This window comes from Hydra viridissima, unplaced genomic scaffold (genome assembly GCF_058129835.1).
Source record: "Hydra viridissima isolate aposymbiotic clone 2 unplaced genomic scaffold, HvirCarnegie_v1 scaffold_15, whole genome shotgun sequence".
NCBI classification, from domain to species: domain Eukaryota; kingdom Metazoa; phylum Cnidaria; class Hydrozoa; order Anthoathecata; family Hydridae; genus Hydra; species Hydra viridissima.
This window is the reverse complement of record NW_028324314.1, coordinates 911,425-934,777: the sequence shown is the minus strand read 5'-3', so window position 1 is coordinate 934,777 and position 23,353 is coordinate 911,425. Positions and strand designations below refer to the sequence as shown.

The 23,353-nt window shown below is 27.9% G+C and overlaps 2 protein-coding genes, 1 long non-coding RNA gene and 1 other non-coding gene across 10 annotated transcripts; 2 read left to right on the top strand and 2 right to left on the bottom strand.

The window, feature by feature from the left end:
* Positions 1 to 480: 480 nt before the first annotated feature.
* On the bottom strand, positions 481 to 11,647 carry LOC149878051 (uncharacterized). Of its 4 annotated transcripts, none has more exons than XM_090072823.1 (6): positions 10,831 to 11,647; positions 10,390 to 10,504; positions 2,807 to 3,064; positions 1,919 to 2,020; positions 1,754 to 1,806; positions 481 to 1,467 (listed from the first exon to the last, which is right to left on the bottom strand). In XM_090072823.1, the coding sequence occupies exons 3-6, from the start codon at positions 3,052 to 3,054 to the stop codon at positions 968 to 970; spliced, it is 903 nt and encodes a 300-aa protein (XP_089928949.1). In that variant the 5' UTR covers positions 3,055 to 3,064; positions 10,390 to 10,504; positions 10,831 to 11,647; the 3' UTR covers positions 481 to 967. The 4 variants fall into 4 exon arrangements, with proteins under 4 accessions (XP_089928949.1, XP_089928950.1, XP_089928948.1 ...); XM_090072824.1 differs by having other exon boundaries at positions 10,390 to 10,501; positions 10,831 to 11,011; XM_090072822.1 differs by lacking the exons at positions 10,390 to 10,504; positions 10,831 to 11,647 and adding exons at positions 3,331 to 3,463; positions 3,905 to 3,970.
* Positions 3,345 to 4,683, top strand: LOC149878053 (uncharacterized). The gene is made up of 3 exons (XR_016447576.1): positions 3,345 to 3,532; positions 4,119 to 4,228; positions 4,584 to 4,683. It is a non-coding gene; the product is annotated as an uncharacterized LOC149878053 (long non-coding RNA).
* On the top strand, positions 7,740 to 7,812 carry Trnak-uuu (transfer RNA lysine (anticodon UUU)). Its single transcript has one exon. It is a non-coding gene; the product is annotated as a tRNA-Lys (tRNA).
* LOC149878050 (uncharacterized) lies at positions 10,637 to 22,746 on the bottom strand. Of its 4 annotated transcripts, none has more exons than XM_090072816.1 (13): positions 22,423 to 22,746; positions 21,801 to 21,831; positions 20,336 to 21,048; positions 19,436 to 19,681; positions 16,977 to 17,105; positions 16,648 to 16,764; positions 16,163 to 16,248; positions 15,857 to 16,047; positions 15,682 to 15,754; positions 15,388 to 15,493; positions 13,235 to 13,349; positions 11,838 to 11,992; positions 10,637 to 11,677 (listed from the first exon to the last, which is right to left on the bottom strand). In XM_090072816.1, the coding sequence occupies exons 1-13, from the start codon at positions 22,732 to 22,734 to the stop codon at positions 11,246 to 11,248; spliced, it is 2,706 nt and encodes a 901-aa protein (XP_089928942.1). In that variant the 5' UTR covers positions 22,735 to 22,746; the 3' UTR covers positions 10,637 to 11,245. The 4 variants fall into 4 exon arrangements, with proteins under 4 accessions (XP_089928942.1, XP_089928943.1, XP_089928944.1 ...); XM_090072817.1 differs by having other exon boundaries at positions 15,860 to 16,047; XM_090072818.1 differs by having other exon boundaries at positions 15,857 to 16,044.
* Positions 22,747 to 23,353: the final 607 nt, after the last annotated feature.

Below are 23,353 nucleotides of genomic sequence, written 5' to 3'. Positions count from 1 at the left end.
CAAATTCAGTGAATCATAAAATCTAATCAAATCAGGAATCCCCAGGAACTTTTGTTTTGTATTTCCACTCATATGCGGTGTTTCTACAAATTAGTTAGCCCCTGAACTTTAAGGGGATTCTTTTTTCTAATGAAAATATTTTCAGCTTGGTAGAAACTTTTTACTAAGAAATGATCGACTGAATGTATAGATAGCTCAAGAGGGGCGGCTCAGTCACGGTATTCAGACAAGTCAATATCCATCTGTAAATGATTTGTTGGGGTGTCTCATTTGAACAAATTACTGAGTTACTATTTTGGGTTCATGGTATGAACGTAAATGTGAAATCGAGACCACATTATGAGATACTTTCACATAAAGTTCTTTTATACTGAGTATAAAATATATAATTTCTACAGGTTTCTGTAGAGGAGGGGATAGGGGGGAGGGGGAGATAGAGAAGGTTCGGGTTGAACCTCTGATCTAATTACTCTATGATTATTTTTATCACGTGTTGTATCATTTTGCAGACATAAAAAAGTACAGATAATAAATAAAAGTCATAAGTTTTATCAGCGCCGAAGTTTTTTCTACGTTTTTTTTTGTTGATATTATTGATTCTCATTACAGATCATTGTCAAATCATTTTAATCATCATTATCTAATGTTGTTAATTCATTCTTATTATCATTATTCATGGTTGTCAATTCATTTTTATTATCGTTACTTTGGTTAGCAGTTTGATGATTTGATGATATTATTGGGAAGTTTTGCTTTTTCTAAAATTTAGTTTTTGTTTCTCGAGGTATCTTTCACTGATAAGGAGTGGAGTAATCGGCATGCTCTCCCGCGTCAATTGAGTTCTTTTAACAGATTTTGACAATTTCCTTTTTCATAATGGTAGCTGCTATTGTTGAAGTGAGCACAACTTCCGCAGGTTTTTTTTCATTTAAAACTATCATTTTCGTTAACTTATAGTCAGAAATAACTATTTATTATTTTGATTTGGCACATAAAGCGTTATGCTTGTGTTGTCTTCATGTAAAAATGGTTCCGTTTCTTTATTTTCACTCTCTGGACAACTTACATCAATTTTCATCTGAAGACCTTCTTCCTTCCGTTGTGACAAATTGTCGCTTTCTGATATCTTTTTATGAAAAGAATTACAGCTGGTTGATCCTTCAACGTCTTGCAGATTTTCATCTTGATCTTCTTCAGGTTCATCAACATCTGGGACGTTTTTTAAGGGGACACTTACAGAATTACTACGATATCGTATCAAAACATTGTCTAAAAAGCCGTTGGATAGACAGGAATCGTTTTTTATCATCTGAAAACTTTTTGAAGATATGCTACTTCTTCTGTAATTCGAAAGTTCATTTTTATTTGCGCCCTGAAAGGATTCGTTTGTTACATCACTGCCATTTTGGTTAGACGAGGACTCGGATAGTGAACGCAAATAACCCAGAGCAACGTGACCATTTGATCCTGTAGATTGAAAAATTTAACAATTTCACATTGAACTAGGTTAAGTAAGTGTAAATTATTTGCAAAACACCAAAAATCATTTTATACCGTATTTTGAGTTCTTTGCTACATAAAATAACTTTATTCAGTTAATAGATGATTTTTAATTTTTGAAGTTTATTGAGATTTAAAAAATCGTAAAATCTTCCCCAGTGATGATTCCTTAAAAAACGACTGGCGATGTTATTTTACTAAGACCTTTTCTGTTCTAAACCCGATTTAAGAAAATATAATTCCAATTTACTACCTCGACTTCCTTGACTGATTTTTCTTGCGTTGACGCTAACTTTTCTTTCAATTCTAAAATAACAGAAAATACAACAGTAGGAGCATTTTATCGCTAAAAAGAAAAAAAAAAGGGTTGCAATATTCCAGCCATTAAACAAAGCGCCGGAGCTGTTCATATACTCACATGAGCTGCTTTTGTCCTGATCCAACCAATGAGGTTTTCTTTGAAATCGTCGCTTGTTGACTCTCTTTGGGCTTCAACTTGGCTTCTTCTTTTTTTTTCTGCCTATATATATATATATATATATATATAAATATTTCAATTAAGAGAAAAATTATTGCCGAAATTTATAAACTTTAACTAAAGAGTTTCTATTTCTATTCCTACATCATGCGTCATATTATTATGTTAATTCCATATTTGTTCTTATGAGAATCTAGACTCATTCTTTGTTTATACGTTTTAGCATGTCAATGAAAAAGTTTTGACCACTTTCAAGGTTTTAATTGGATTTTATATTATATTTGGTTGTTAAGTTATAACAATAAACCCAACTATATCATGTATGCATGGCGTAGTTAAAACTACGCCATGCATACATGATATAGTTATACCCATGTATAACTATATCATGTATGCATGGCGTAGTATATATATATATGGCGTAGTATATATGCATATGTCGTAGTATATATATCATGTATAACTATATGCATGGCGTAGTTTTTAAAGTTTAATTTCAAATAAACAGATACGTGATAACAAGAAATTGAAGTCTAGCAATATCTAAGCCGGATCTTTTAGAGAAATGTATAACAACTATGTTTTAGAGCAGAACTAAATGTTTGTTCTGAAAACGTTTGTTCGTTTCTGAAAATGTTTGTTCAAAAACGTTTGTTAATTGCATATAAACAGTTAACAAAATAATTGCACAACAAACAGTTAACAAAATAATTGCTTTTTTAATTCCCTTGAGTTTCCTTCTTGAAAAGTTAAACATTCCCTTGAGCTTCTTCAATTTTCCTTAAGAAAAGCTAAACGTGATCTCATTAGAAACAAGAAAACACTTACATGGTTACTTTTTTGTAGTGATCGTACACAACGAAGATGATTATAAAGCCAAAAAATATGCAAAAACTTATGATGACTATAATCATGAAGTGTTTCCCTTTTTCATTATTCGAAGAGCTATCAACATCGCTTTCTGAAGATACCGTAAAGTTTGTGATTGTCCTGTTTCTGAAGATTTCTTCAGATGCAAATTCGTAATTATGATCGATTCGATTCTGGAAATTTGTTGATGGTGGTGTCAGCTTCATTATTTTTACCCTTAAAGATGATATAACAAAATTTATGTAAAGTTAAAATTCGAAAGATCAAAAAAAATTTTTTCTATTCATTAAAATCTTAACATAAAATCCTATTTATAATGATATAATTGACTTAAAAAGAGAAAACAAATGAAACAAAATTTGTTTAACACAAGTATAATAAAAAAAAAGGGGCTTAACTGATGCTTTTTTCAATGCTATAATTGAATCATTTTTTTAAAAAATTTGATCCATAATATGACTTAAAGTTGTCTGAGAACTTACAATTAAATCCGATACATAAACTAGCCGATCCTGTTTCAATTTTCCACCATGCCGACATTTATTCGCGTTAGAGCGAATCACTCCTTATCAAATCTATTTTGACCAAAGGCAGTGAACAAAGATGTAGAACAGCCTGGACAAAACAACGTGACCTTGAGCTTAAAGGAAGTTATATTAAATAGTCCTAACACAAAATTTTCAGGTACCATATACCTTCATTAAAATATCTAAAACGCTTTTATCGTTGTTTGTTTTTTTTATCGTTTGTAATTTTTTTTTAATAAAGTTGATAATTACGGCGATAAAACTTTTTTCTCAAAAAGATCTTGTAATTATTGTTATAAAAATAGAAATTAAAAAATGAAACTTAACAGAAATAAATTAAAGAGAGGGAAAATATTTTAATGCAGTTTTTTTTTCCACCAAAAACGTTACGTACAAGAAAATAGTGTACAACACGAAAGGCTGCATAGAGTACGTGAAAGAAGTCCTAGACTAGAGTGTTTCTTGCATTAAAAGGTTGGTAGCAATATATACAAAAAAAGGTAAAAAAAAAAAAAAAAAAAAATCATACGCATTTAAAACTATGACTTTCATTTATTTTACGCGCAGTTTCAGCGTAAAGCTCTAGTGATGCAACAAACTTACTATATGAAAGGCCAGATTATCACCGGAATAAAATGAGTTATAGCTTTTTATATCCATTATTTCATGGATCCTTTTGATGAAGATTTAAACGCATTATAAAGTACAATGTAATGAATTTAAAATCTCGATTTCACGCATAGTTATGCACAATGCTTCAGTGTTGTAATTGTTAAACATACCGGCGGCAAATTTGAGATTCTTAATGGTGCATTCGGAATGCGGAAAAGTTAATTTTGCCAAAAAACTGGAAGTTAGTTTTTTTTTTTTTTTAAGAAAAACTATTTCGGTGCTTAATATTTCATTTCGCTAATTATTTGAAATAACACTTATTTGATTAATATTTGGTTAGCGATTTTTTTCATTCAATCGCTCATAATTTGTTAATTCATTTCTCCCACTAAACAAATATAATGCTGATAAACAAATTAAGTGATTTAATTTTTTTTAAAATGTTTGTTCAAACCTTTTTTTTACTTTTTAAGCATTCACTTTTTAAACAACTTTAAAAATACCGTTTTATAAACGCAGAGGCAGGATTTCTTCTGATTTCCTAGAATTTCTGAGGATTTCTTGGGATTCCTTACGGTTTCTTGTTTATTCCTTAGGATTTTACGTAAAGTTTATTGCGCAGATACAAATCGAAGATACAAATTGGTTTATGCGAAGATACAATAACTTCAAATGTTTTTTTGAGAAGGAAAAGAGCTTTTTGGATTTTTTTTGGATTCTTGGATGAGTTTAGAGTTGTAATCCAAAGTTTATTTTAAAAGCGTGCACCAAAAAAATTTTTTTTCTTAAAAACAAAACCAAATGAATCTACCATCGCACAAAATAAAAATATTTAAAAAGATAATTATATCTCCAATTTTCTATTACAAGTAAAATATCAAATTTAAACAAACATCAAGTAACCAATAAATGTGTGAAGACAAGAAACGCAAAAATTAAAAAAATTAAAAATAAAAAAATAAATAAAAAAGTAAAAAAGCCTTTCAAATTTTGAGTTATTAGATAACCAGACATACTAAAGAAAAAAGTACTGCACCAAAGTAAAAACGGGTGTTCATAATCTGCAGAATCAAACTACCATATTAATATTTTGATCAGTTGCATATATTTGTATAAAAACATCTTCAATAAATGCTAAAAAGCAACTAATAGAAGTTCAGAATGTTCACATATGCCAATGCCAACTGTTATTAAAAGCATCGTCACAATTTCCTATGTTTTAACTGATCAACGCAAAACAATAATTTTGATATTATAATTTTTTCATCCTTTTTTTTAAAAAACAATTTTCACGAGCCTCGTTTTCATCATTGAATGACTTTTTGACAACGTGACAATTGATTTTTGCATTGTTTTTTAGTTTCTACAACTTTTTTCAAACTTATTTAGTTACAAAATTGATTCTGTAAAAAAGATTTTAAGAAAAAAAAAAATTTTTAAGCTTCTGTAGTTAATTATTATTTAAACAGAACCTACACCTCTTTTGTTTTACGAGTTTTGCTCAAGAATCTTGAATCCTCAAAAGATATTTTCATTAGTGAACTAAGTTGATCAGTTGAGTGATCATTTACTAAAACTTCACCATATGCATTAATAGGGAATCCTTTTGCAAGTTCTGTTCTTTCAAATTTATTGCGTTTATATTACATATGTAAAAAAAAATAATACTAAATAAATAAGAACTCGTTATGGAATGGATTTCTCCACGATTTATAAATATTTTTTATATTTGTTACCTTTTTAAGTGTCTGCAGTTTTAGTTTCAACGGACAATAAAGAAAAAAAGACAGCAGTTTGTTTAACAAATCAAATTTTTATCAAACGATGTTTTCGAGCAACTTTTGGTAATGTTTTACGGCTAAAAGGCATTTTATTTTTATCGAATAGGCTATAATACCCTCCCGCTGCGACTGGTTTGAGACATAAATGAGGACCTAATGAAATAAGCTTAGAAAATACCACCTTGCTCAAGAAGCATTTGTTTTCATTTGCAGTCATCCAGCTGACTTAAAAAAAAATAAACCGGCGATCGCATGACAACCAGTGATCGCATCCAAAAAAAACCTAATTTTCAGATTATAAATGCTTAAAATCTTCATTGATGTCTTGTTTTTATAATTTGCTTTTTATGATTACATAATCTTGTTATATACATGCGAATGAATGTCACTTAATGCTAGAATTTTAGGGTAAAAAGTTCGAACACGTTGTAACTTTACCCAAAATTCTTACAAAGTTTTTTTTTTCAACAGGAAAACTTTTGTTGCCCTTTTGAATGAGAAGAACAAAATTTGTAAACACAAAAACGAAGCTCTCCGAGGGATCTCGGTATTGCAGTTTTGATTGAGAACGGGCCACAATTAAAAAATATTTATCATATATTGTAATAAACGAAAAGATAAATTCTTTTGTCAATTCGGAATAAAATAATGAAAGAAAATTTTTTGGTAAATCATCAGACCAAATATCATCGAATACCATCATAAATAGTCATATGTTATTGAAATAACTCAAGGATATATCAAAGCTTATCTGAACTCTTTGGTCCGCTATTGTGAAAGATCCTTTATGACAAATTCCAAAATATTTCAAATATATCAAAATATATCACGATATATCGAAATATCATACTAACGTTTGTTGTTAAAAATAGTACGACAAAAATTTACGTTTGTTGTTAAAAATAGTACGACAAAAATTTACGTTTGTTGTTAAAAATAGTACGACAAAAATTTACGTTTGTTGTTAAAAATAGTACGACAAAAATTTACGTTTGTTGTTAAAAATAGTACGACAAAAATTTACGTTTGTTGTTAAAAATAGTACGACAAAAATTTACGTTTGTTGTTAAAAATAGTACGACAAAAATTTACGTTTGTTGTTAAAAATAGTACGACAAAAATTTACGTTTGTTGTTAAAAATAGTACGACAAAAATTTACGTTTGTTGTTAAAAATAGTACGAAAAAAATTTACGTTTGTTGTTAAAAATAGTACGACAAAAATTAGAAGCACATTTTATTTTTTAAATAAAACTATTTTTTTTATTAATTTAAGTTTATGATGTTTTGGATTAGTTGATAAACAAACAAATTTTTACTCTGAACTCATTTGAACGGGTTGTAATGGATATGGTTGAAATAAGAAAAAAAAAAAAAAAAAAAAAAGCAGCCTTGGGTTTTTTTTTATGAACGCATCATTCAATTCGTAATGCGGAGATAAACAGCGTTGAGAAGTTCTGAATTAAAACGAAATCTTATTTATGTTTTCAAAGCGAATCGAAATCCTAAATTTAAAGACCGTCTTATATTGTTGCCGGAAGTTACAGATTTCGGTTTAAAAATCAATATAAGATCATTTAAATTAAATTTTTTTGTCACAACAAATATTTATCTACTAATGATATATATTAAATGATACATACTTACGCCAAACATAACTTCAGTCATATTTTACTCCAAGCCGTATAAATCACAGGGAACTTAATATGTAAATAGTTCATTCAAGGTAATAAAAAATCTAGGAGTATTATATTTGGGGTTCTTTACGACCCCACCTTTCTATATATATGTTAAATAATTTTCAAAAATTTAAATTATTCACAATTAATGTTTAAATAGAAGTTATATTTTATTTGAGAAGTCTTCTTGTTGTGTAAATTATATTTTAATATCTTTTTCTTTCTTATAATTTAGTGACTTAAAAATACGGCCTAAGTTTTTTTAATAAATTAATATTTCGCTGTATTGGTATGCCCGGTTAGCTCAGTCGGTAGAGCATCAGACTTTTAATCTGAGGGTCGCGGGTTCGAGTCCCTCATCGGGCGCATTGTTTTTGGCTTTATTTAAAACTTCTGTTAACTAATTTTCACTTGAGTTCTGACAATCATACGGTTAGTAAAAATCAGGTTTAATATTAAGGCGATTCCCAAGAAATTTTAAAATATTTTAATTTAACCGAGTGAGTAATTACATTTTTTAAACTTTTTATGAAAAACACCTTCAATTCACAAATTTCAAGAATGCCATATTTATCTCACCTTTTCAAAAATAACATCACAAAAAAAGTTAAAATAATTAGTTTTACAAAAATAAGTAGTTTTTCTATTGATTTACAAAACAATAGATTCGTTTCTACAAGAAAAATGACTACAAAACCATTAGAGTAATCAGTTCTGTGCAAATGATTCCAATTTGATTCTATAACTTTCAATGAGTTCTGGGACATGGAAAAAATGGCATCTTCTATACGAGTCACAGCGATACACAAGTGAAGGTATGATTGCTTGAAGTGTTCAATTTTTTCAACTATTATGCGAAATTTTTCTAAAACTTTGAGCACTTTTTCACTCATAAGTATTGTAAGTTCACAAATTTGCTAATACAAAAAAACACAATTCCCATTTTTGCACGCACAAAAAACAAATTGTTTTGCGGCAATCTTCATGATTTTTACTGTATTAGGAATTTTTTGAATTTCAGGTGCGAAATAATAAGTTACTTGTTCACAATAGATTTGTAAACAGGTTTGAAAACCAACTTGATAATTCAAGGTAAGAAAGGAGATTTCTTCTATTGTTGTAATCATGCAATAAAACATTTTTTGATTTATGAAAAAATTTTGAATCGATGTAAAATAATCATCAAATTTCAAGTAGATGATCATTTTTAGACGGTTCTTATTTTATATCTTTCACTAATTAAGATTGATGCAAAATAATCAAAATGTATTATGCGGTTTTCATCAAAATCTTAAAAACTGAATGCTTCTCTCAGACAAAGGTAAAAGATTTTTAATATTTTGCATAGTTACTTTACCGTATGTGTATATTCATACCTCAAAAGGTTTTCTTGGGAACTGCCGTAAGTATTAACCCTAAAACTAACAACCTGTGATTATTAGATTGCTGCATAAAATCTTTATTCGCAGTGATAATTTTGAAACCGCGATTGAATTGCTAATTAAAAAAAAAAAAAAAAAAAATACTAATAAAAATAAAAGACGTTTACTTAAACATGCATAACTTGGAAAGGCAACTGCGTAGATCGATAGCTATATATGGTGATTGAAAAATATCCATACCTTTATCAATAAAATTATCTAGTCATGGCGTTATACCATTAATGATATAACCCCACCACTACAAGACAAACACAGTACCTTATGCTGAAACTATTTAAACCAGAGATCAGACAACAATGACGTGACTCATAATGAACGTGAAAACTGAAACAGGAGAGTGACATATTTCTCACCTCCTAGAGCGGGATGTTTTGAGAGGTATTGGTTCCTTGAAGGATGTTAGAAGGTAACTATTTTGATAAAGGCTTTATGCATTAAGAAATATTGCGTACTCTTTCTATGGGTCATTTTCTTCCAAATACTTTTTGAAAAAGCCAAGTAAGCATGTTAAGCTGTGTTAAAAAATCTTTATGAGGAATTTGATAGAGTATTTTTTAAAGAAAATTAGTTACGTTTCATCAACAACTAATTAACTTTGCTACCCATTTTATATATGTTAAAAGCTTTTGAATAACTTGAATTTTATAAAATGCCATAAGAGTGCGCCATTTTAAGTTTACAAAGATTATAAGATGTGAAAGATTTTTATAAAGACTAAAAAATTTTAAACGATAAAAGTTTCTTTTGTATTATCATCATTTGATAAAGTCAAGTTGTGAAGCAATTTTTCTGAGGGGGATTCCACAGACTTTTATTTATTTAAGTGTTAAAAAAGCAATAAATATACAATATGTAAAATAATGTAAAATAATAATACGTAATAATAAAATATGTAAAATAATAGTATGGTGAAAATAGTAATATAGTAATAATACACATGGATTATTTTTGTTCATTAGAAATGATAGATACTATGTGCTTTGAAATTGTGAAGCCAGTTTTAAAATTCATTTTCGAATTGAGCTCTGGCATCCTTTATCTCAGTTCAGTCATATTACAAACATACTTTAATTTTTTAGGTAGGGTTATAAAACAGCGACTCGATTAACTCAGTTTACGAGGATTTTCCATCAACTTCATGTTTTTTTTTTTTTTTTTTAATTCTCCCACCAAAAAATTTAAAAGCATAGTGATTTATCTTTTCAATGGCTTGTTTTCTTTGTTTTCTTTTGTTTTTTTTTCCTTTTGTGTTTGGGATTTTTTTTTGTTTGTTTCTTTTTTATCTGCATGTTTGTCTGTACTTTTTAACTTTTTAGTAAACTCATCTACTAGAAGAAAGATTCCTAATTGTCAACTTGAAGAATGATCAAACTTATGTCCTTACTCATTCAATCAAATTTAGTTTACATTAACAAATGTTTGCAAAATTAATATCAAAACATAACATTAAAAAACATTTGATAATTTATCTTCTTAATCATATATAAGAAATAAATTTTACTTTTTTTGTGTTGTGAAGATTCCAAGGAATCGGGATCACATTAAAAATTCATTCCTAATTTTTCAGAACCGATAACGAACCAACGATAACGAACAAGATTTGAGAAAACGAACTACTGGAGATAAAGATTAGAAAACAATTATTAAGAATATGATGGCAACTAAATAACATGATGGCAACTAAATAACATGATGGCAACTAAATAACATGATAGCAACTAAATAATATGATGGCAACTAAATTCATAGATTTTAAACCAGAATTATATAACCAACTCATAAAACGTTACAAAGAGTATCATTTTTTATCTCATAAAATGTTGAAGCCTGAATCACTTATCAGCTCGTAATATGTTGCAATCAGAATAACTTATTAACTCATAAAATGTAATAACCAGAATAAATTAACAATTCATAAAATATTATAAACAGTATCACGTACACTCCCATAAAACATTGCAACCACTCTATCACTTATGATCATGTAAAAACAAAGTGATGAAACTCTATTTATTTACGATTCTGGTTCACGCCGACCAACTAAACCACTAAACAGATTTGTTTCGTAATTAGTACAAATATCGTTGCGAAGAATTATCGATATCATCATGACATCGATGCGAATATTCATTTAACTGCTTTATTTCACTAACATTTTTGTTCAATTGTTTCGATTCACATATAAAATACACATACAATGCATGCATTAACATATGTAATGTATGTAATGAATCATATACACCATGTTCAAAAGCACTAAATGCTGTTCAAATCAAGACGCTCCACTCCCAAAATTTGAACATTAGTAAGCGTCAATAGGTTGAGCTCAATAATTCTTATCTTAAAATAACTGCCCGTCAAGAGTAAAATTTCTCCAGCATTTGATTCTTTAAATATTCTGCTGCTGTTATTTGTAGAGATGGGTTTATATTTGATCCCACAAAACTTGACGAAGGATTTAAATGAAGGACAGGGGAGGGTTGCGTATGATAATAATAGTTCGTTTGACTCGGCGAGTAATTAAAAAAGTTATTTTTGATTGGATGATATTCATGATAATCTTGATAAAACGGGGGAGCTGCAGGGTAAACAAAATACATTTGTTCACTGTGTTTGGTATAAGGCTGTCGGTGTCGAATTAATTTCTTAGAAAATCTTTTTTTGTCACACAGTTCAATATTCCCGTTTTTCTTGAGCTCATTTGTAAACTCTTGAGTAATTAGTTTTACTTTATTCTTGTAATCAGTTCGCGCTTTCTCAACAAGCAACATCAATTCTTTAAATTTATCCTAGAGAAAAAAAGATTTGTAACTATATAGCAATGGCTATTTACAGTAACTATTGAAATGGTCAATTACAAAATCAAAATCGACAAATAAAGTTTTATGAACAAATTTAGAGCCATTATTTTTGTCTAAAAATAGTGTTTTGTAAAAGGCAGAAACTAACCTGTGCACCATCATAATTAAAGATACCAACAACACTAGCAGGAGCATTCTTTTTCATAGTTTTCCCCAAAGTGTGTCGATTCAAGGCAAAGATAATTGGAACCATGTCTTCATTACATAAACTGATAATGCTTGTCAAGTAGTCATCAATTCCGCCTAAAAAAAAATGACAAGCTCTTAATTTTATCTTTTGAAAGAAATGATTTATGATGATTTATGATGCATTTATGATTCATTTAAACAATTAAGAAGTTTAGCTTGAAAAAAGACAGAGTTCTTAAATTTCAAGTAAAGAATAAAGTGCTACACAATTACTATGCTACTTATAAAACCTTATACCTAAAAATACTTCCTGCTAAGTATTAATATATATTCATTTTTATATTATATTTTTACATTATATTTTTATATTTATTTTTTACATTATATTTTTATATTTATTTTTACATCATATTTTTATATCATAATTTTATTACATTTTTATATTTATTTTTGCATCATATTTTTATATCATAATTTTATGTTACATTTTTATATTACATTTTATACTATCCTTTTATATTATACTTTTGTATTATATTTTTATGTCATACTTTTTGTAAACAATGAAGTGCAAAAACACTCTCTCTACTGAAGTAGAAAGTCTCCTTGCACTTCACAATTCATAACTTATTAACAAGATAGAGATAAGATTTTATCTCATAGATAGAGATAAGATTTTATCTCATAGATAGAGATAAGATTTTATCTCATAGATAGAGATAAGATTTTATCTCATAGATAGAGATAAGATTTTATCTCATAGATAGAGATAAGATTTTATCTCATAGATAGAGATAAGATTTTATCTCATAGATAGAGATAGAGATTTTATCTCATAGATAGAGATAAGATTTTAGACTTAAGATTTTAGAGATAAGATTTGATCACTTCAAAAAAAAAGTTCTTAACCCAGCTTTAACTTGCTTACCCCAAACCTCAAGAATTCATCCTTTCACTACCTTTTCACCACTCTTTTAGGTGCAACATTACTAAATTTATCTTGGCGTTAACATAAAAAAACACACACTAAAACGTAACCTCAAAATATGGAACTTTTAAAATAAGATACTATAATGTAAATAAAATAAGCAAAATTTTTATGAAGCAAAAATCTTAATTAATGACTTAATTCTTATTTAAAAAATGATAAACTAGAAAAGATCTAGAAAAGGTTTTTGATATTTTTTTTTTAGCTAATTTTCATAAAATAAACTTTTTACAATATAAATACATAAGACATTTTCTTCCATGATTCTCTTTAATCAAACTAAAAACATTTCAGTTTTTCAACATCTAAACTAAAAAAACCTGCAAAGCTAGTTTTTTTTTCAGACCTTAAGGAGAAAATAAATTTACCTTCACATGAAATTCTCTCAATATTTGGAGCAACAATAATTGCTTTTAGTTTTTTCACCTTCAAATGTTTGAGAACTTCTCGAAGACCAACCACATACCGTCTTTTTTGTTTAAACTGAGAAAAAAATATTTGATGCATATAAAATTATTTGATATGTAAAAATATTTAACTTATATATAAATATTGAATATATACAGTGGCGTGCAAAAATTTATAAACAGCTAAAATTTTCTTGTTTTTCGTCATAACTTTTTATCTTTTAACTGAAAATGAATGGAATTTTTAACAATTGTTCTTCTAAAGTAATTACATAATATAATTTACTCAAAAAAAAAGAAAATTTGTTACCAAAAGAAGAAATTCAAATTTTATTGAAAACATAATTCAAGCAAAAGTTTATAAATGAATAAAAAAAAAACTCAAAAAAGAGATACTATTTCTAACTCTACATTTTTTCATTACAGCACATCAGTATTTTGTTGGATAGCCTCTAGATTTTAATACTGCTTGGCACCGACGAGGAATAGTCAACTAATTTAATAAGCACATCTTTGAGGATATTTGCCCAACAATCTGAAAGCATCTTGAATAAATAATTTTTATTGGTTGGTTTTTTGCCCTTCAATTGACGATCAAGATGTTTCCAAAGATGTTCGATTGGATTTAAATCTGGACTTTGGGAAGGCCAGTCCAAAAGTCAAATTTTTTTTTAATTTAAAAAATTTTTGACAGAGTTTATACAATGCTTTGGATTGTTGTCTTGCTGGAAAATCTAACCAAGAGGCATTTGCCCTTTCCATGTGGGAGCATAACATTCTTGATTATACCTAAATATACATTCCGATCCATTATGGCTTCAATGTGATGAAGTGGACCAATAGAATCACAACTGAAAGTTCCCCAAACCATTATATTGCCACCATCATGTTTAACTGTTGGTATTTGATACTTAGGAGCAAATCTTTTACATTTCGGACATCTCACGTACTTTATACCATCGCTACCAAACATGCAAAACTTTGATTTGCCGCTGAATAAGACTTTTGACCATTCTTTTGAAGTCCAATGCAAATGATCTTTTGCAAATTTCATTTGTGCTGAGCAATTATTTAACAATATTAATGGTTTCTTGGCAGGTTGACAACCAAACAAATTTTACTGATGCATGTGACGTTTTGTAGTATCTACACTACACTTAACACCATAATTCTTGCTCAAAATACCAATTAATTCAACAGCACTTCTGCGGGGATCTTGTTTTGATTGTCTTACCAAAATTCTGTCTTGATGTTCTGCAGTTATCTTTGGGCTTCCTAGACAATGCTTGTTTTTGAGTGTCTTACAGTCTCTATATCTCTTAACTAGTAAGCTAATTGTTGATTTTGCCACATCATAAAGCTCAGAAATTTGCTTATAAGGATCTTCTTCTCTACAGCACGTATTATTAAATTTTTATTTTCTAGTGACAATTCCTTAGACTTTCACATTATTTTTTTAATTCAATATAAGTTAAATATTATCTCCAGTAAACTAAAGTAATTTTAATAACAAAATGTTTTTCTTACTGAAACTTTGATTTTTTAAATGGGGGCACAAAACTGGTTAAAAACTTTTGCATGATTATGTTTTCAATAAAATTTGAAATTCTTCCTTCCGTAACAAATTTTCATTTTTTTGAGTAAACTATACTATGTAATCACTTTAGAAGAGCAATTTTTAAAAATTCCATAAATTTTCAGTGAAAAGGCAAAAAGTTATGACGAAAAAACTAGAAAATTTTAGCTGTTTGTAAACTTCTGTATGCTACTGTATATATATAAATATTTAATATTTATAAAATTACTTAATATGTATAAAAACATTTAATATATTTGTAAAAATATTTGATATATAGAAAAATGTAAACATAAAAAAAAGAAAACTTGATCATTGAAAGAGCAAAGAAAATAAAAATAAAAGAGTAGTAAATCAATAAGAAGCAAATATTTTATTGAGGTGCTTGAAAATACTTTTGAATAATAACAGCGTAAAACAATAGGTTAAAATTTTGAGGAAATCTAGAATAAGTGGAGATAAAAATGAGCAAATATAACCAATTAATCACTTTTTGCTAATCTCTGCTATAAATAAAACTCAAATTATGATTAGTTACTTTAATTCGATTCTCATGGTAAACCCTGTCTTGGTATTTGATAAGATCTAATAACAGTAACTGAGTCAAATTGTCGATCTCCTTGGTTAACAGATGGTTGCAATACCTAAATTACATTGAAAATACACGAACAATATTAGTCATGCCAAAAACTTGTTTTGTAAATCTCATTGGATTCATTATAAATATGCTAAAGATAGATAAACACAAAAATAAAAAAACCACATATAAACTATGAAATATTTAATAAGGTGCATTACAACTTTGTTTAACTCTTGAGAACAAAGTACATACTCTCGAAACTTTCTTGAATGAATTTCTCTTTTAACATATTCTGGAAGGCTACAAAGTTTTACAACATTTGGATCTAAAAAAATGATAAAAAGGAAGATGAGATTAAAACAAGACAACCAAAAAAGAGAAAAACAATCTTTGAAAAAAAAAAAAAAAAAAAAAAAAAAAAAAGTACTACTATTGTCTGAAGGATTGGTATTTGAGGTATTCTGGGAAACAGTTTCCTTCTTGATTTCAATAGATTCCTCTGCAATGCAATTGTCTGATAGACAAGAGTTCTCTACAACAGTATCACTGACTTCAGTTAGCTCATCTTTAATTGATAAGCACTCATTATTCAAAGTTGTTACCAAATCATTAGATCTGCTATTGCGATATTTACAAAAGTAATGCAAAAATTTGGATGCAAACAACCATCAAAAAGTTCTACAAATTAATTTTAAACAAAAGTTAAAAAAAAAAGAAAGAATATAAAACATACAAAGTAGATGGTTGTTCTTTTTCAGGGTCTCGTCTTCGTTTTGTCATATTATTTAACTGTTTTCTTTCACGCTCACGTTTTATAATCTAAAAAAAAAAAAAAATTTTTACAAAATTATTTTTCTTATTTGGTGATAACCAATAACTTTGGATTCACATTTTACTGAAAGGATAAAGAAACATGGAAAACAACAGAAAAAAAAACAAGGAAGCAAGAAAAAAAACAAGATGGAAGAATTTAATGAAACAAATATGCAACTACAAAATTATTATTTTACCACAATACAAAACACAATTTACACAAAGCTATTTTTACAACAAATTATGTAACTGGGCCTTCCTATTTAAAATGGACTTTCAGCATTTCTATAGAACTATAATTTATACTAGTTTACTTTAAAAAAATTGATTGTAAAAAATATCATTATTTATATTAATAAAAACAACTTGCAAAAAAAAGTTACAATGGTACAACATTGTAATTACTTTTTTCAGAAGGGTTGGCTTCTTTTTCTTTGGTGTTTCTCTCTCTTTCCCACGTTTTATAATAGGAGCTGTGCTGTCTAAAAGATTTTGAGTTCCACCGTACACCATACCACCAAACTAAAGCAACAGAATGCTTAAAACAGTTCCTTGCATTCTTTTGACTTAACATAATAAATCTACTTTACGTAACGTAAAATTCTATAGAAATATTAAAAGCATTAAAACCCAAACTGATTTAAAATTTTTGAAATTTAAATGAAAACAGATTGCATAATCTAAGTAGATAATTAGATTGAAGACACCTAGTAAAAAATAAAACTGCAACATACCTTGTCTCTCACTTTTCTCTTTCCATCTAATGTATTTCGCTTTGCCATCCCTGCAACAACTGACACTACTCCAGTTGACACAGCTTTTCTTTGTTTCTTTTTATTCGCCATCTTTTGAGATTCTAAGTGCTAAAAAAAGTTGATGAACAAAAACTAAAACAAAAATTACAAAAGAATCAAAGGCTATCTTTACAGAGACAATTTAAAGTACAAAGGGTTAAAAAATGATAATACAAATATATATTACAAAGGATACAGACAATAGTACAGATAAATTTTTACTAAATGTAATACAATATAATAAAATATATTATAGTAGGGGAGGGTGGGGAGAACTACAACAGGGGGAACTGGGACAGCCCATTTAGTTTCTTACTTTTTCAGCCAATCAAAATTTGCAAACCATTTTATGCAGCCCTTGACTTCCTTTTTATCATGTGTGATGAAAGCCAGTCTTGGATTCTTACAATAATTACAGCGCCAATAATTTGATATTAAACCTCAAAACTTATCTTTTTAAATATGTTTTCAAAGTTAATTGTTTAATAGATATTGCAGCTAAATGATTGTAAATGCTGATGTAATAGTGCTACCAATGTTAATGTGTTACTCTACAAAGGATATGATGTTTACTGTAGGTGTATGCTAGTGAGAAAAAATATGGTGTGGAAACTAGCAATGGGTCAAACTGGGACAGGCTGTCCCATTTCTCCCATGACTGTCCCACTTCTCCCAACATTTTTTTTTTAATCAACAAAATACTATTTGAGTAAGAATGTAAACTATACTATTGATATATTTTTTCTTTTTTTTTTGTCCACAGTAAACTATAAAGCCTAGAAAATATCAAAGAAAAACAGCTGCAGGACTAGTACCTCCAAGAGCAATGTTAGAGGCTGTTTTGGAGGTTGTTGAAAAGAAAAAAGGAATAGGAATAATAGTTCTTGTTTGACTTTAACATTAATAATTATGTGGTGTTAGTAGCCTAATAATTTTCTTTTGATTTGTATTGTTTCAGGCATCTATGAGAAAAGAATAGACCAGAGGACATAAAAGAGAAAGAACAATGAAAGCCAAGTCCAGTCCAGAAATGAAAAGAATCAGAGAAGAGGCTGAACTGTGGCAGCAAAGAAAGGTGAAGAAGTCAAATAGAAAACTGGTGCTTGAGGGAACTGAAAATAAACAAATCAATGCTAACACTTCGGACAGTAATGAGGATGATGATGTATTGATGGTGTTGAATGACACAGATGATGACAGTACAGCATTGAGTGAGGATGATGGTTCGCCAGAAATTCATCTGGGTCCTGTTGCTGTGAATGATGTTGCTGTGAAAGAAGGACATGTTTATTCTTATTGAACTTCATTCTGAAAAGAGCATGAAACCAAAATATTATGTGGCCAAAGTCTTGGATGTTGCTGAAGAAATGGTTATTTAATGAGTATTTAAGAAAAAGTACCAAAGTGGAGAATAAATTTATACATCCATATATTCCAGATCAACACCCAGTTGACTTGGAGGAGAACAAAGCTCTTCTCCATATGCCTGTGTCACAGGGGACAACATCTCACACAAAGGGTGATATTGTCTTCTTCCTGGACTTCAAAAAATTAAATATCCAGTAATAGGGGTCTACATTTATTGTATTATATCCTATTAAAAAATATTATGTTTTTGTAATCATTTGGATAACATAATAAAATATGTGTCTAAAATTTAGTAAAATAATTGAATGTTTTTCTTTCTATTAAATGAACAAAAAAGAATGAAAGTTTAAGTGGTATCCCACTTCACCCCATTGTGTTCGACATCTCCCCATCTGCTGTCCCATTTCTCTCCAGGGTGTCCCACTTCTACCCACTACCAATAAATACCAACAAATCAAAACAAAAGTGACACACATCATTATTTACAGTAAATGCAAGCGAGTTCATCTGAAGCGACGTTGAAATATCACATTTAAAACATAGAAAACAACATATTTACGTGTATGGAACTCAGCAGTGACAAAAATGGATAAAGCACATATTATTGTCCCAGTTCTCACCACCCTACCCTAATGTAATCTTTTACAACAGTTACAACAGCATAATTTCAAAAAACTATAGCAGTAAAAGATAATTTTCTAAAAAACTTTAAAAGAACAGATACACACTTAAAACATTTCAGAGGGATGCTTTTGGGTCAATTGAAAAATCTTTTTTTTTTTCACCTACTACACTCCATCCCCCTACTTTTTCATATTTTTTCTGATCACACACACACTATAATTTATTATTATTACTATATATTATTAAATATCTAATTAAATGATATAAGTATAAATTTGATGTTTGAAAGAAAAATGATGTGAACAAGTTTTACAGTTCAACAAAACAGATGATATTAAAATTTTTGATTTTATTTTTACAATTATTTACATCTACAATAAGAACATTTTAAAAATAATTTCTAGTACCTCAGATGTTAGCCGGTCCAACAAACTACCAAAGTCAAGGATTGCTTCTTTATTTGATTGTTTTTTTGGAGTTTTAACCTCCACCATTTTTGTTTTGGTTAGTAGAATTTTCTTCTCTCTTGCTTTGATTTTCCGCTTCAACTGCTTCATCTTCTTTTTTTTAATTTTTTTCTCTTCAGGCGTTAATCCACTTAGCTCTGGTTTTTCATCATCTTTGCTTATTTCAATGGAAGAGCTACTTATAGGCTATAACCAACAATAGAAAGTCATATTTACTTTAAAAATCTAATTTAAAAGATATGATTACAAAAAAATAATAAAGATACTTACACAAACATGATCTCCTAATGGGTCATTTTGTTATACAAAAGTAATTTTATAAAAATCTCAGCTTTTATCGAAATTTGGTAAATTTATTTGTTTTATGTTAAGAGCAGAAAAAGTGATGAATTTCACATCATAAATAACTGTAAACAAGAATAGAAACTCACATTTAATTATAATATCTATAAATAGGAATATATTGCTTACTTCAGAATTCAAAAAAAAATTATTAAAATATTTCACATAAGGCACATTTTTTATTATAAAAAAAAAAAAAAAAATTCAAAATACATTTTTTAAATTTAACTACAAATAGAACTTAAGAACTTTTACAATTATCATCCTAAGAAGACAAATAAAATATAATGAACAATAAAAATCCTGGAAGGACTTCAGAAAAAGGTGAATAAATTTACACAAGTAAATTCAATGTTGAACTTTTAACTGAATGAATTGTTCAATATAAAAATAGAAAAAACCAAGAGTAATACAAAAAAGTTTTTAAACATCCAATTTAAACAACAGCGCACTTATGTACATTTTTTATAACTTACATATTTCATTTAAAAAACTTACCATGACTTTCTTTACAACTGAGCTGTAGGACAATGTGGTAACTGCAGAAGATATTGGGACAGCAATATCAGGGTTAAAAGTTATCTCTTTTGAACTAATGGCATCCATATTTTTCCTAAGCCTCTCTAAAAGCTTTAGAGTTTGTGCATCCTTATCAACATTAACTAATCCTTTACAAGAACTAGCAGAATCAGGAAGATCATCCACTGGTGATTTTTCATCTTGCTTCTGTAAACTGCTATTAAATGATACTCTTAAGTTCGCAGGTTTTTTTTTATCTGCCTTTTTAAGTGAATTTCTGCTCAAACTGTCTGAAGTAGTTGAAAGGTTTTGTTTTTTTTCCATGGGAAAGAGCTGGGCATTGGATTGAGGATTATTATTATCATGAAAGCTTTGGTTTTCTATGAAATATTTTTGGTTTTTATTGGATGAACATAAGTTGCATTGTAAATCTTCCGTTTTCTTTTTGGAGAAGTGTTCATGAAAATGTCTTTGATTATGCTTGGATATATTAGTTTTTAAATTAACTTTATAATTGTTTGCATTCTCAGTTTTAATATAATCTTCATTTTTAAATAATGTTTGTGATGTTGTATTTATATCTCTTTCTTTATGCATTGGAGAAACATTTGTTTTGTTCCCATTTAATTTGATTGTTTGAGAACTAGGCACCTTTTTAACTATTGAACTCCATGAGAGTTGGGTAGGTTTTTCTAGAAATAAAGAGTATTTGAAAACAAATCATGAAACCTAACATAAATAAACAGAGAAAACTTAAACTCTACTTTTATCAATAAAAACAGAATAAATAAATAAAAAATTTTAAAATATTCCAACAACTCTTTAAGTTTCAACAAATAAAATGAAACTTGATTAACTGCTTAACTTTTTTAAAGTTTTTTATTTTATTGCTTACTGTACTTCAATATATTTTTTTTATGAAATTGCTTAGTATACTTCAATATTTGAAATGTTATAAAACTTTTGTTATGAAATTTATAAAATAAAACTATTAAGTAGTTTTAAATGCAAAACACCTCGATGAAATTTTTTAAAGCAGAAGCCTTAATTCTTTTATTTCAACTTTGGTAAGAGAATAAACAAAAGTAATCCAAACAGTCATTTCTTTTACAGCAAACTTATAAGTAATTTTTTTGCATAACTACCGCATTTTTAGATAAAATCTTAAAAATAGCGGGAGAACCCTGGAGAGTAGTTTTGGTAAACAGCATTTGTAATTTCAAAGTTACAAATGAAACGACCATTTTCTAATTAATTATAATTATTTTTAATGATATTAGTCTTTTTTGACAAAGATGATTTCGTGTTGGTGGTCACCCTTGTAAAGAAAATGAAACAATCAAATTTTTAAATTATTGATTTAAGAATTACAGTTTAAAAACTTGACCTTGTCAAGAAGGCCTTAAATTTAAAAATTTATTCAATGAAAACATACAAAACCTACCATTTTTATCAGTGTGAGTTGCTGGAACCATCTGTGGAAAATCAAAAATAAAAAGTTAAAGTTTAAAGTTATTTGCATTCAGATAAAATATAAAAAACATTCAACTTGTTAACATAAGCTATATTATAGTAAATACAAAAAATCAAAATAGATGCTAGAGTATAATTAATTGAGTATCACCAGTATATAAAAACATTTCACAAATAAGTAATATACAAGCTGCTACATTTAATTTATAAAAGAATTTTTGATAATGGGAGTTCAAAAATTAGTCCACAATATTTTGAAAATTAATTTTTAAGATTTTTTAAAAAATTTCAAACAAATATTTCCAAAATATGAAAAACAAAATATGAACTTTTTAATTAAATTTTTCAAAAAGATATCAAAAAGACCAAAGTTTATGTTGATAAAATTAGAACTTGACCCTACTTTTATCCACACAGAAAACAGTTTTTATATGAGCAATATAATATTATAGAGATTACAAAAAAGCTAATTTACAAGAAAAAAATCATAATACTCTAGATATACACCGAGATTTATTTAACAGGGAAATATAGCATGAATTTCAAAATGTGCTTCTCATTCTATTATCATTATTTTTTAAATAGCTACATACCTTACTTTTTTTGATATTCTTTTTTATATTACATTCTTTTTCTGCTTGTTTTAATTGAAACTCTCTTACTGAAACTTTATCTTTAGGATTGGTGTCTTTGTGTGTTTCATGAAATGAAGAATTTTGATGCTGAATATTGGAAGAACTGCTTGATATAGAGCATTTTTCAGAGTGCTTTGGTCTATTTTCAAAATTCTTTTGAACATTTCTTATATTTTCAGGGATAAACTCAGCAGCTTTTGCTGATAGCGTAAGTGAACAACTGTTTTTTGGAACAAACTCTTTAGCAGATACTGATAGATCAGAAATCATTATTATTTTTAGACTGAAAGAAGGTACATATATATATATATATATATATATATATATATATATATATATATATATATATATATATATATATATATATATATATATATATATATATATATATATATATATATATATATATATATATATATATATACATACATACATACACACACACACACACACACACATTTACATGTATTTATTATTTATTTACATGTATTTATTTATTTCAAAAAACATATAGCTTTGTTCAATTTGTACAGTTATAGATAATTTACTTTTATTTATATGACTAAGATTTCGATACTGTAGAGCCTCCATATTTTAATATCTGAAGGAAAGTAATTCGTTTTTACCAAAAATAAAATTAAAACTTATTTAAAAAACGATGAATAGTTTTTTAAGTTAGGCTTGTTACATCGAAGTTCGGTTCGTTATATATCTATCAGGGGCAATCATATATTATATATACTAGATGTCTAACTTGCGGGATTTTATAAGAAGAAAAGTGAAGCCGCTTATTTTGTTTACAAATTGAATCCGTCATTTGTAATAAGGGCAAAAGCTATATCCGACGTGCGAAATAAAAGTTAAAAATGCATGTTTTTGCCCGAATTAG